Source organism: Ambystoma mexicanum, chromosome 10 (assembly GCF_040938575.1).
Source record: "Ambystoma mexicanum isolate Mex_15411 chromosome 10, UKY_AmexF1_1, whole genome shotgun sequence".
Classification (NCBI taxonomy): Eukaryota; Metazoa; Chordata; class Amphibia; order Caudata; family Ambystomatidae; genus Ambystoma; species Ambystoma mexicanum.
In genome coordinates, this window is record NC_090932.1 from 71770881 (window position 1) to 71786187 (window position 15307).

Below are 15307 nucleotides of genomic sequence, written 5' to 3' on the forward strand. Positions count from 1 at the left end.
ATACCATTCCGGTTTTTGGCCGGATATCATGATTTTTCCACCAGTTAACCAAAAACCGGGATGGTATCCGCCCCACCCTCCAATTCCGGATCGGTTTTTTAAATTTAAAATAGCCTCAGGGCCCCCAGTGCTGCAACATGATACGGGACGGGCCACCCACATAGAAGTAGGACTACAGTTTCACCGCTGGAGCTGTAGTCCTACTTCTATGTAAGTGGCCTGTCCCGGTTTTTTATTTTCGAAATCTGGTCACCCTACCAACAGGCCTCCCAATTGTCAGATGTTGTGCTATACAATATCCAACTAAATTGTATTGCACTGGGGCGCCACAGTGTGAACAAGTTTGTAGTCGTTAGTTCTATGTTCTTAGATCACCTGTTTTTTTTCGCAGAAAGTTTTTGGCTATTTTTTTATTTTGTATTTGGTGTAGTAACCCCCAAGCCCTCCCTTTCCTATTATCTAGTCTCCATTCCCCACACCGCCCTAGCTCTTGTATCCCCTTACCCACCAACTCCCTCCCCCATATTTTTCGATGAGTTTTTTCGGCTGAACATTTTCGGCAAAAAACTGAAAAAAAGCCTGGCGATGTAACAACGTCGTACCATATTGGTTCAGAAACGCCCCACAGAATGAATACAATTGTCTTTTTTAGTTTTCTTTTGGGACAAGTGATCCATGTGACCTGACTTGTTGCGGATGGAGAAATGCAGCCCGGAGCGGGAGTCAAGTGTGGATCGAGTGCGACTAGCCAAAGTATATGTGTCCCCTCCCCCGACCCCAAGTTACTCATGTTTACAAGTTCTTACCCATTGTTTCTGGACAAAGGAGGCATTCTGGGAAGTGCGGTTTCCATTAACTCGATCTATTTGGGTTACACTCACTGAGTGTGTCAGAGCGTGCGTCGAGAGACTCATACGTTGCCTTGATATATGATATGATTTGGCATTTATAACACGCCTAGACGCAAGTGTTTCTGGGCGCGACTTGTGCTAGGCTTCCCGTCCTCAGCACAGGGGAGCACGACTGTGCTTGAGAATGGCACTTGGGCATATTGCTCTTTTTTCTTGGCACAAATGGCCATTTCACTGATGCAGTACCTCACTGTTTTGATATGATATGATAGTTTATTTATATAGTGCCTATACACAATGTGTTTCAAAGCGCTTCAAGGCAAGGGAGGGAACAAGGGAAAATACAATGACATTCTTACAGGCCATGAACAGTAAGGATTTGAAATTAACTATCGTACTCGGCCTGACGACATTTCAGATATTTTTTAAATATTATTTCTTTTATTTATTTTCAATTTTATAGTACACTACAGCCCAAAGGCATAGAGGCGCTGTTACATGAAATTGTACATTGGCATGATTCATGGTTACATTGGTGTCGGCAACACGTGGGGTTTCTTGGTTACAGATTCTTGGTACTTGGTTACAGATAAAGTTGGAAGCAGAGATGAAGGTAGATAGTGCTGGAAGGGGGGGCTTTAACCCCAAATACCCAGAGATGTGGCCTGTTGAAGCACGCCAATAGGTTTTCAGTATATTATGTTACCACAATTAAATGTATACTATTTTACACTGCAATTTGCATCATCTCCAGGCACTCGGGGGGATATGAAATGGGGGGTGAGGGGGGACGGCTAAGGTTATTGGGGAGAGAAGGGAAATACTAGTAGGTTCAAGGTTATGTAGATGTGTGGCGATCGGAAGCACCCTGAGCTCCGCTTATGGGCCTGTTTCTAAGTGTCGCATGAGGTCATGTGTGTCTTGCGGGGAGGCGTGTATGCCTGTGGTGCTAGGATACATTAGCTGGAGCTGTGGTTTGCAAGATGTCTGTAGAGGCGGAGTGCTCTGATGTCTGTTGGGAAGGGTGTCCAGTTGCCATGTGTGGGTGGGTTAGTTGGCATGCATATTGTATGCTGCAGCATAATATTTGAACATGTTATTGCCCATGTTAGCAGATCATCTTCAGAGTTATTGCCCAACACATTATTCATCTGGTGCTCACATGGAGAGCCAGGGGCTTTGTTGGGCCAGGACTCCATCTGAGTCTCCAGACCTATGTCCAATCAAACACGTCTGGGATGAGCATAATGTGACAGCCTGTACCTCCTGGTAGAAACTGAGCTGCAACGGCCCCAATCCACCCCCTCCAGCCTACTCCTGCAGGAGTCTGTCCTGATACATTCTGGTTTCACCATCACCGTCTTGTGACCAGGGCTGGATTTGACTTTTATTGACTGCATTGATTTACGGTGCGTCACCCTTTCCCATCTCTCATGCTGGACTTCCTTTGCATCTTGTACTCATGGTGGCCCTGAATCATGCTGTTCCCATCTTCATCTTGTATCCTGGCTTGCAACATTATGTGTTACTACTGACTTCTGCAATTGTATTTGCTCTCCCCTCTTGCTTCTCCGTTCTTTTGACTGCTTACTCTTTGTTCTCTCCCCCTCTCCCTTTTCCTGTCTCCTCCCCTTACTTTCTTCTATGCACTTACTCTATCAGAATTGTCTCTGACCTAGTATGGTAGAAACCATGTCTGTCTCCTCCCCCACCTCCCTCCAGCACTATCTGTAATGTCGTCAGGCCTAGTACAGTAGTCACCTGTCTGTTTCCATTTCCTTCCCACTCTCCCCCTCCCTTCCTTATCTATGTCTTAGCTTTTGCACTATCTGAAATGTCGTCAGACCGAGTACGATAGTTAATTTCAGATCCTTAACTGTTCATGGCCTGTAAGAATGTCATTGTATTTTCCCTTGTTCCCTCCCTTGCCTTCAAGCACTTTGAAACACATTGTGTATAGGCGCTATATGAATAAAGTATCATATCATATCATATCATTATTCACCCGTCGCCAAAGATGGAAAGCGGTTTTTGCCGTGTTTCACTGCATTAAATCATGGCAAAGAGTATATCGTGTGCCAGCTGGTATTGCAAATGTTGATCACAAGTGCTCCAGCACTGACCAGCTTGTCACTGCAGGAGCATTTTAGTTAAGGGCAGTTGTGATTAGGCAGGGGAGGCGACAGGGCCTTTCAACTGTTTCAGTTAAAATTATCGTTAGCACCTCCTTCCTGCCTTTTCACTGCACTGGACGGGAAACCCAATTGGGGGCATCATGACAGGGTACTAGCTGGGCCTGGGTTACAAAAGGACTGCAAGGTGCAGTGTTCCCCCCTGTGATCTGCTCCTAGAGTTGGGCAGATCACATGAACATGCTGTGGCTGGAGGTTTCACTTTAAACGTTCTCTGCACGCTGGCCTCACTGCTATCTAACAGTGTTAGGCTGTGTGACACCCCCGACCCCTGACTCATCCAGTGTTTACCCCAAAGGCGATAACAAAGAAAGCTTGACCCACCGGATGTGTTGCTGTGTACGAGCCTCTGTGTGCTTTTTTGGTGAGTGTTCTACTCCTGCTTTGTGATTCCACCCCACCCAGTCTGGCTACCCTCAGCGTCTCACTGGGTAGCATGCTCCTCATGATCAGTCACCCCTGCACTGCCTCCAGGCCTACCACGCTCTTAGGGGCTGTAACTGTAACCCTACAGTCCCCTGCCTCCTTGCACTTACCCAAAGTCGTGCTTCCTTAGCTGCACTTACTCAGCGCAATGCTGCCCTAGCGGCACTTCCTGCTCCCTCTCCCCCTGCACTTTGCGTTGTATTACACTTGTATGATCTGGATGACACAAGGCCTAGTAAGATCGTTTGTCTTATCCTCCCTATGTCTTCCCTCCCTTGTCTAGTCGCGCCTAGTAACACTTGTGTACAGGCGCGTTATGAATGACTTCTCATATCATATCACCCCTGAGTGTCCCTGTTCCCATCATTTTTCATGAGATGTTCTGTGTTTTCACTCTGCGATGAAGCCGCACTGCTTGCAGCAGGAGATCCTTGTTTCAGGCAGAAACAAGAGGCGGTAGCTGAGCAGGTTGAGAGGCTGTAGCTGGGATCTGTGTTTAAGCTACAGGGCCCTGCTCTTTCTTGAACCCTTGTGCAGCCAAACATGCCATTTCCTTTTTTCAGAAGGTAGATCTATTTCCTTTTTTGAAACTCTGTTTCTATTTCATTTAATATATTTAATATATATACCCGGGGATCGAACCTGTGGTGGTCCGTGTCGTCTTGCTTCCTAAGCGAGCACGTAGCCCCGAGATTTAGAAAGAAGAAGGCTTGCGACATTAAATTAATTTGATTTTAACGTGATGACTGTGGGCACTTCCTTGGCCCTTTTCCTCCACACTGTATAGTAGTAAGGTAAGTGCACACCTAATTAGAGAAGGTATTGCGAAGTATTGTTTTAACACCCACAAGGAGTGATCTCTATATTCTTGTGAGGTGCAGAGGAGGAATAGAGGGTCATGGCACAACAACCCTATAGTGAATAAGAACAAAGGAAGAGGACCCAAGGTTTGAGTCCTCCCGTCCCCTGCACACTCTAAGGCTACGCAACAGGGGCGTAGATATTTTAAGGTAAAATTCAAATATTTGTTTTTAGGCTTTCTATAGAAGAATGATTTGTCGAGACTTTTAACTTAAAACATAAGAACAATCGTTTTGGTTTCTTAGGTGTTCAAAAGTGGAGTGAGCACCTATTTATTAATACATAAAACAATGTGTAGTCAAGGCAGGAAAAACAGAACAACATTATAATGTCAACGTAAAGATGATTGATTGAGATTCCACTTTCTATGGCTTGACGCGTTTCGAGGAGATTCCTCTTCTTCAGAAGCCTTTGTGGATCTACTGTCTAGTCATTGTACACATAGAAATAAAGATCAAAAAGAAATCAATTAATCAAACGAAAGTATATGTCTACATAGGCTTCATTGATCAATAAAACAAAGTTTCATAACTACAATCAGATTGAATATATACACATATTGTGGTCTACATTGCACATATTCAGTTTAGTACACCCAGGGTTGCCATATTTTTAGTTGAAAGCAACTCCAAAAAATATCAGTCTAGTGCATTCCCTAGCACCTCTAATGGGAATCTAATACGATAAAGCAGTTCTACAGGTGGTACATGGGGGTTAGCAGACATGATTGCCCAGAGGAGGACAATTTAATTGAGTATGATTGACGCGGGCTACTCACCCAGCGAAGTTGTTTTGACAAGGAAAAGCATTTTCTAAGTAAAGTGCACTAACTTATAGAGGTCTAATGTTGTGGCTGAGAAGCCACCCACAGTGAGAAGTGCGTCAAAAGGTTACATACTAGAGAAACCAAGTTCTCGATGTAAATATTTTCCTGATGCCGGTTGGTGTTCCGACACTCTCAGTGTGACCTGTATGAAATAGTAATCACGTACAGGTCACCGTGTGTGATTCGATGTAACTATACAAGTGTGAAAACCAAAAATGCATTGGTCGGGATATGCCAAAATACCTCTCTGCGGCACGATTCAATGCTGTGGTAGTCTCTGGGACACGTGTAACATCTCAGGGGGAGCAGGTGAGAGTGGATCGGCGGAGTCCTAAAGCCAGCCGTTGTCTGTAGAAAGACAGTGGATTGTAAGTAAGCCTGCAGAACTTGGTAAAACATAGATCGCGTGAGTCGAGTGTGCAGAAAGTTAAAGGAACGCGTACCTATTCCATCGCGATGTTCTATTGAATCGGCAATGCTCTGCTCGTTGTTAACACGATCTCCATGGAAACCAGGGACCGTGTAGAAACAGTCTGGTATTTGGCGGGCTAGATTCAGTGAAGAGACATCAAGGAGGGACTAACCCAATCGTAACAGAATGTGGCGGCCATCTTAGGCAGTCTGGGTAACACTGGTAAGTAAATGTAGTAGCATGTAAACGATTCAGAGTAGCATCATCGAACAACTGAAACAGGAAGATGATGCCAATAGCATGTTTTTGAGAAATCTATGTTTCACCTAAAGTGATCAAATATAGAAATCAGAATAATTTTCTCAAGTGGTTTTTTACGTGATGGTGCTAAGCAATGTGGCATTACTAAGGCATTCGAGTATAGGTGAGTCCCCATGAACATTCATTTCTTTATTACACTTCGCTGAAACATCTGATAAAAAATCTACCAGGTGTCCTCACATTCTTTGTGATTAGCTGAACCATCTGGTTACGAGTACCAGGTGTCCTCACATTCTAAGTTGTACGTAACATACTCAATGTTTAGCCTTAGGGGATAGTTGTACGTAACATACTCAATGTTTAGCCTTAGGGGATACCATTGTAGGTTACATCTTATGTCAAGGATCTCAACTATGTACATACTGTGTAACATAACGTAGATACTCTACTTAAATGGTAGCGTCCCCATAGTTGGTGCTATTTGTGCAACAGATGGCTATTGTTCAATCGGGAGCCATTACGTTACTGATCATCTCATATATCAAATATCAGGTGGGTATTTATTGGATCGTTGCTGACAAACCATGTCCCAAGACTAAGTGAATATGTTGGTGTATACTAGAGGGTGCAGGGTCTACAGGACAGAAATATCTAGACTGTTAAAAAATGTTCAGATAAAGCAGTTAAGGGATGTTTCCTCATTGAGTCCCCTTGGATATTTAGTGTCTAGAAGATATATCCAGAATTTTTCTCTTTGTGACAACAGTCTTGTATAGTTGCCACCTCGCTGTGGTTTGCTAACAACTTCAACGACCTGAAATCTCAATTGGCTGATGTTGTGTTTTGCTTCCATAAAATGTCTGGCTACCGGTGATTTCTGGTTTAGGCACCGGATGGTGGACTTATGCTCTGAAATTCGTTCTTTTAGGGACCTCGTGGTCTGTCCAATGTACAATTTACCACACGGGCATTTCAAAGCATATATGACGCCTGCTGTTAAACAGGTGGCGAAGCTTCTGATCTTTATCTTCCTGCCAGTCGATGGATGAGAGATGGTGTTTCCCTTAATTACATTATTGCAATTGGTGCAATTAAGACATGGGAAAGTACCCATTTTTTTAGTCTGTAGGAATGTTTGTTTCTCCTTGTCAGGTCTTTCAGCTTTCACGAGTCTATCCCTAAGGTTACGACCCCTTTTAAAAGCCATCATTGGTGCTCTTGGAAAAAGTTCCTTCAGATGTTCATCACTCTGTAGTAGTGGCCAGTGTTTTCTTATTGACTTACCAATTTGGAAGCTTTGACGTGAATATTTGGAAATATACATCAATGGAGTGGAACTAGTTTTGGGTTGAGGTGCTAGCAGATCTTTCTGTGTTAGATGATTTGATCTGACGTTGGCATCTTGTAAAATGTCATGGGGGTAACCCCGTTTCTCAAAGCGTTCAATCAATTGGGTGCATTCAACGTCGAAGCCCGCTGGATCTGTTATAATCCTTTTAAGTCTCAGTATCTGACTGTAGGGGAGACTTTTTAGCATCGGTTTGGGGTGAAAACTGGTGAAATGTAGGAGATTATTAGCATCTGTAGGTTTATGATAAATGGTGGTCACTATCTTGCCTTCATAGATCTTCAAGCTTACATCCAAAAAGTGGAGGTCTGGTTCCCCCACATCCATTGTGAATTTGATTTTGGAATGTACTGTGTTCATGTAGAGCAGAAAATTATCCAATTCCATTCTTGTGCCGCACCAGATTCCAAATATGTCGTCTATGAATCGTTTCCATACTATGATCTTACTCGACCATATTTGGTTCTCTAGGACATGTTCTATTTCAAATCTATGCATAAAAGAGTTTGCATAGACCGGTGCCATAGCAGAGCCCATGGATGTGCCGGATATTTGATTGTAAAAGGTATTTTGAAATCTAAAGTAGCTATTATATAGAATGAGTTTCAGTAATTCTATGATGAACTCTGGGTTACCTCGTGTTTGTTCCGAGTTGAGGAGCAACCATTCCACAGCGTTAATACCTTCCTCATGGGGTATGGAAGTATATAGGCTGCATACATCCATGCTGAATATGATGCAGTCACTACTGATAGCTGAAATTTCTGCTAGACAGTTGAGGAAATCTGTAGTATCCTTGAGATAGGTAGGAATTACCTGGATCAGAGGCTGGAGAAGGCGGTCTACATAGATAGCCAGGGGATCGAATATACTCTCCGTCCCTGCAACTATAGGTCTTAGTGGAGGTTTCTGACTGTCCTTATGGATTTTGGGGAGTCCATAAAATACTGGTGTTATGGGATATTTATTGATAAGGAATTGACTGGTTTTAACACTAATCCAATCATTTTCGAGTGCATTATTGATTAGGGTCTCGATGTTAGTCTTTAGGCCCTGAAGGGGGTCTCCGTTCAATCTGTTGTACGTTGTCTGGTCGTTGAGTTGTTCAAGACATTGAGCGGTGTAGTAGCTCGTGTCCATAACTATTATGGCTCCGCCCTTGTCTGCAGGTTTGATGGTGATATCTTCATCTTTTGCCAAGGTTTCAATGTGCTCAAGTTGACTATTCTTGATATTAGTCGGAGATGATTTACGGTAGTTAATCTGTTTCAGATCATTGAGTACCTTTTTCTCAAATAAATCAAGTATAGGGTTTTGAATGGGTGGGTCGAACAAGCTCTTAGGTCGTAGCTCTAAATTGTCTTCAGGAGTGTCATCTTGTCCAGGGTCATTTTCAAAAAACATCTTGAGTCTAATCTTTCTCATGAGACGGTGTAGGCACACTTGTTCATCAAACATTGATGTATTGTTCGTGGGTACAAATGATAGGCCCCGATTCAGGATAAAGAGTTGGTCGCTTGATAGACTACAACCTTCGCATTTGGCACGGAGGAAGCAAAACGCATTTTGTCTCTTATCAAGAATACAGAACAAAGTTTACAATCCACATCAAACCCGGAGAAACTTGTTTCTCAGTTGGAAAAATTGATCAGGCGTGAAATATCTCAAAAACTTCACGCTACTACATTAGTTGAATACTATAAATCCCAGAGGATCCCCAGAGGCCTTAGGGTATATCTGAGACCGACCCTGTGCAGCGAAAGTAAAGCATTTATTGCTAAATGGGACCAAATTTTGAATAAATGCTCACTTGACCTCATTTTACTAACGATTGAAGAACTTTCGAAATCATTGACAAGTTTAGATACAGACATTGATACGCTTAAAACACAATTATCAGAGTTCAAAACAGCGGAGGAGCTCAAAAGTCTGTTGGAGGACATCAACGAGAAATTAAATAATTATAAGATCGACATTGAACAAAGAAAATTAAGGAAGTTCAAACGTGATACTTTCGATTATTTGAACGACATCGTCTACTCCTGGCAAGAGTTCTACCACCATCGAAACCAAAACAGAAATAGACCACCACACCCGAATTCCCCTAACTCGGGTAGCGACAGCAGCAGTGGGAGCTTAGGGGATCCAATTGGTCAAGCCTCAGGACAACAATCAACAGTATCCCAGAGCGAGACAGAAAGCGCCAGACTAGAAACATCAATAGATCAACACACGGGACGAGCAGCAACAACATCTGGGGTTTTTTTAGGCCTGAGAGACCGGTTAAGAGAAAGACCCGAAGAGGGAAAAAGACCTCCAAGAACAAAGAACAAGTAGTTGAGAATATCGTGATGAATATTTCAAGCAAACATCTATCAAGCGACCAACTCTTTATCCTGAATCGGGGCCTATCATTTGTACCCACGAACAATACATCAATGTTTGATGAACAAGTGTGCCTACACCGTCTCATGAGAAAGATTAGACTCAAGATGTTTTTTGAAAATGACCCTGGACAAGATGACACTCCTGAAGACAATTTAGAGCTACGACCTAAGAGCTTGTTCGACCCACCCATTCAAAACCCTATACTTGATTTATTTGAGAAAAAGGTACTCAATGATCTGAAACAGATTAACTACCGTAAATCATCTCCGACTAATATCAAGAATAGTCAACTTGAGCACATTGAAACCTTGGCAAAAGATGAAGATATCACCATCAAACCTGCAGACAAGGGCGGAGCCATAATAGTTATGGACACGAGCTACTACACCGCTCAATGTCTTGAACAACTCAACGACCAGACAACGTACAACAGATTGAACGGAGACCCCCTTCAGGGCCTAAAGACTAACATCGAGACCCTAATCAATAATGCACTCGAAAATGATTGGATTAGTGTTAAAACCAGTCAATTCCTTATCAATAAATATCCCATAACACCAGTATTTTATGGACTCCCCAAAATCCATAAGGACAGTCAGAAACCTCCACTAAGACCTATAGTTGCAGGGACGGAGAGTATATTCGATCCCCTGGCTATCTATGTAGACCGCCTTCTCCAGCCTCTGATCCAGGTAATTCCTACCTATCTCAAGGATACTACAGATTTCCTCAACTGTCTAGCAGAAATTTCAGCTATCAGTAGTGACTGCATCATATTCAGCATGGATGTATGCAGCCTATATACTTCCATACCCCATGAGGAAGGTATTAACGCTGTGGAATGGTTGCTCCTCAACTCGGAACAAACACGAGGTAACCCAGAGTTCATCATAGAATTACTGAAACTCATTCTATATAATAGCTACTTTAGATTTCAAAATACCTTTTACAATCAAATATCCGGCACATCCATGGGCTCTGCTATGGCACCGGTCTATGCAAACTCTTTTATGCATAGATTTGAAATAGAACATGTCCTAGAGAACCAAATATGGTCGAGTAAGATCATAGTATGGAAACGATTCATAGACGACATATTTGGAATCTGGTGCGGCACAAGAATGGAATTGGATAATTTTCTGCTCTACATGAACACAGTACATTCCAAAATCAAATTCACAATGGATGTGGGGGAACCAGACCTCCACTTTTTGGATGTAAGCTTGAAGATCTATGAAGGCAAGATAGTGACCACCATTTATCATAAACCTACAGATGCTAATAATCTCCTACATTTCACCAGTTTTCACCCCAAACCGATGCTAAAAAGTCTCCCCTACAGTCAGATACTGAGACTTAAAAGGATTATAACAGATCCAGCGGGCTTCGACGTTGAATGCACCCAATTGATTGAACGCTTTGAGAAACGGGGTTACCCCCATGACATTTTACAAGATGCCAACGTCAGATCAAATCATCTAACACAGAAAGATCTGCTAGCACCTCAACCCAAAACTAGTTCCACTCCATTGATGTATATTTCCAAATATTCACGTCAAAGCTTCCAAATTGGTAAGTCAATAAGAAAACACTGGCCACTACTACAGAGTGATGAACATCTGAAGGAACTTTTTCCAAGAGCACCAATGATGGCTTTTAAAAGGGGTCGTAACCTTAGGGATAGACTCGTGAAAGCTGAAAGACCTGACAAGGAGAAACAAACATTCCTACAGACTAAAAAAATGGGTACTTTCCCATGTCTTAATTGCACCAATTGCAATAATGTAATTAAGGGAAACACCATCTCTCATCCATCGACTGGCAGGAAGATAAAGATCAGAAGCTTCGCCACCTGTTTAACAGCAGGCGTCATATATGCTTTGAAATGCCCGTGTGGTAAATTGTACATTGGACAGACCACGAGGTCCCTAAAAGAACGAATTTCAGAGCATAAGTCCACCATCCGGTGCCTAAACCAGAAATCACCGGTAGCCAGACATTTTATGGAAGCAAAACACAACATCAGCCAATTGAGATTTCAGGTCGTTGAAGTTGTTAGCAAACCACAGCGAGGTGGCAACTATACAAGACTGTTGTCACAAAGAGAAAAATTCTGGATATATCTTCTAGACACTAAATATCCAAGGGGACTCAATGAGGAAACATCCCTTAACTGCTTTATCTGAACATTTTTTAACAGTCTAGATATTTCTGTCCTGTAGACCCTGCACCCTCTAGTATACACCAACATATTCACTTAGTCTTGGGACATGGTTTGTCAGCAACGATCCAATAAATACCCACCTGATATTTGATATATGAGATGATCAGTAACGTAATGGCTCCCGATTGAACAATAGCCATCTGTTGCACAAATAGCACCAACTATGGGGACGCTACCATTTAAGTAGAGTATCTACGTTATGTTACACAGTATGTACATAGTTGAGATCCTTGACATAAGATGTAACCTACAATGGTATCCCCTAAGGCTAAACATTGAGTATGTTACGTACAACTATCCCCTAAGGCTAAACATTGAGTATGTTACGTACAACTTAGAATGTGAGGACACCTGGTACTCGTAACCAGATGGTTCAGCTAATCACAAAGAATGTGAGGACACCTGGTAGATTTTTTATCAGATGTTTCAGCGAAGTGTAATAAAGAAATGAATGTTCATGGGGACTCACCTATACTCGAATGCCTTAGTAATGCCACATTGCTTAGCACCATCACGTAAAAAACCACTTGAGAAAATTATTCTGATTTCTATATTTGATCACTTTAGGTGAAACATAGATTTCTCAAAAACATGCTATTGGCATCATCTTCCTGTTTCAGTTGTTCGATGATGCTACTCTGAATCGTTTACATGCTACTACATTTACTTACCAGTGTTACCCAGACTGCCTAAGATGGCCGCCACATTCTGTTACGATTGGGTTAGTCCCTCCTTGATGTCTCTTCACTGAATCTAGCCCGCCAAATACCAGACTGTTTCTACACGGTCCCTGGTTTCCATGGAGATCGTGTTAACAACGAGCAGAGCATTGCCGATTCAATAGAACATCGCGATGGAATAGGTACGCGTTCCTTTAACTTTCTGCACACTCGACTCACGCGATCTATGTTTTACCAAGTTCTGCAGGCTTACTTACAATCCACTGTCTTTCTACAGACAACGGCTGGCTTTAGGACTCCGCCGATCCACTCTCACCTGCTCCCCCTGAGATGTTACACGTGTCCCAGAGACTACCACAGCATTGAATCGTGCCGCAGAGAGGTATTTTGGCATATCCCGACCAATGCATTTTTGGTTTTCACACTTGTATAGTTACATCGAATCACACACGGTGACCTGTACGTGATTACTATTTCATACAGGTCACACTGAGAGTGTCGGAACACCAACCGGCATCAGGAAAATATTTACATCGAGAACTTGGTTTCTCTAGTATGTAACCTTTTGACGCACTTCTCACTGTGGGTGGCTTCTCAGCCACAACATTAGACCTCTATAGGTTAGTGCACTTTACTTAGAAAATGCTTTTCCTTGTCAAAACAACTTCGCTGGGTGAGTAGCCCGCGTCAATCATACTCAATTAAATTGTCCTCCTCTGGGCAATCATGTCTGCTAACCCCCATGTACCACCTGTAGAACTGCTTTATCGTATTAGATTCCCATTAGAGGTGCTAGGGAATGCACTAGACTGATATTTTTTGGAGTTGCTTTCAACTAAAAATATGGCAACCCTGGGTGTACTAAACTGAATATGTGCAATGTAGACCACAATATGTGTATATATTCAATCTGATTGTAGTTATGAAACTTTGTTTTATTGATCAATGAAGCCTATGTAGACATATACTTTCGTTTGATTAATTGATTTCTTTTTGATCTTTATTTCTATGTGTACAATGACTAGACAGTAGATCCACAAAGGCTTCTGAAGAAGAGGAATCTCCTCGAAACGCGTCAAGCCATAGAAAGTGGAATCTCAATCAATCATCTTTACGTTGACATTATAATGTTGTTCTGTTTTTCCTGCCTTGACTACACATTGTTTTATGTATTAATAAATAGGTGCTCACTCCACTTTTGAACACCTAAGAAACCAAAACGATTGTTCTTATGTTTTAAGTTAAAAGTCTCGACAAATCATTCTTCTATAGAAAGCCTAAAAACAAATATTTGAATTTTACCTTAAAATATCTACGCCCCTGTTGCGTAGCCTTAGAGTGTGCAGGGGACGGGAGGACTCAAACCTTGGGTCCTCTTCCTTTGTTCCTTTTCCTCCACACTCTCACTTTCGAACCAAAAGCGCATGGAACTTGAAATAGATGTTGATGGCTGTAAAACAAATGGTAAAGCCCTTCTCAGTCTCCCCAAATACTGCGGTAGTCCCCACGCCTAGGTTAAAAAGGCTGTGTGTAGGGAGCACCCGGAGAAACACATACCTGCACACTCCGTCGTGGTGCTGCCACAGTCTTGGAAGAGGCAGGGGGCGCAGCCTCTGCACGCCTTCAGCCACCGGTTCCGCTGCTCCAGCGCCCCTTCCATGGACTCCAGGGCACTTTTCAGGGCCGCCTCTAGAACCAGAGTCCCTCTGCTGGACAAAGCTGGAACAGCAAGCGACACAGATTAGGGTTCACCAGGGGAATATTGCTAGTTTCCTTGTGACATCGGAACAGAGTCCTCAAGAGAGACTTTTTGGCAGGGCTTTAAGTGGCATGGGAAAACGATCCGGGGCTGGTTGCGGGGCGTGGCCTAATGGCGGGGGTCGCCTGCAGACCATTAGGCCATGCCCCCTTAACGAGTTCCGGTTTACTGGCCTAATGGCTGGCAGCCAACCACCAGGGGGAGAGGGTGATGATCCCTTAAAGGGATGCCTAGCGTGGGTCGACACCAGCCAGCCTCGGACTGGCCTATAAGGCAATAGGCCAATGGCCAAACAAAAAAACACAAAATGCTGGTGTGGGCCAATTTTTTGGGTAAACGTGGTCCACTTTTTTGACCAGTGTGGGCCAGTTTGATGAGTTACTTCACTATGCGGCTAATAGTTTTGACAAGTGTTGCTGAATAATAATAGCCATTTGCAACTCTGGGCCACTTTTATATTGGTCCCCGGGACGATTTTTTGGCCCAGTCGACCCTGACACCACCCCTTTTATTCCTCAATGGTGACACTGACACCTGCCAGGCATCCTTTTAACTAAGAGATGCAGCAATCAGTCCTGGATGATCGCTGCATCTCTTAAAGGGATGCCTGACGGAGGCCAGCTCCACCATTATGGAAGAAACAGCGTGGACAAGGCCTTTTTCTTTCTACAACCTGAAGCTTTGCACATGAGCGAGAGCTTCAGGCTGTAGTAGAAAAAGGCCTTGGCATCTAGCGGCCTCATCAACTGGGGCTAGTGGGGACTTTATGGAGCCCGGGCAGCGCTCCATTTCAGATACATTTTATGGAGACTACTGGGACTCTGCCCCGGCTAGCTCTGGCCCACTTTAAGCCCTGCTTTTTGGAGAATCATAAACTAGGCTCTTGGCAAAAGCTGCTGGGCTTATGCAGAAATGGGAGATTTTCCAACAGTACGGGGGTTCGCAAAAGCTTCCAGAACACAGGAAGAATCTAGAACTCTTCGCCAGCCTCACTGACCTCTCTAAACTGTATGGAAACATATTCATTTCCCAATAGTCCAGTCTGTGTCTGGGGGAGCCACTACCACACAATGCAATTT

General features: G+C 43.3%; 1 protein-coding gene across 1 annotated transcript in view; it reads right to left on the reverse strand.

Annotated features, from left to right (window-relative positions):
• Nucleotides 1-15307, reverse strand: part of PRSS56 (serine protease 56) — a 135861-nt gene that overhangs the window by 107902 nt on the left and 12652 nt on the right. The window contains exon 2 of the mRNA XM_069617542.1: nt 14027-14188. Coding sequence (XP_069473643.1) covers nt 14027-14188 — 162 coding nt within the window. The remainder of the gene's footprint in view (nt 1-14026; nt 14189-15307) is intronic.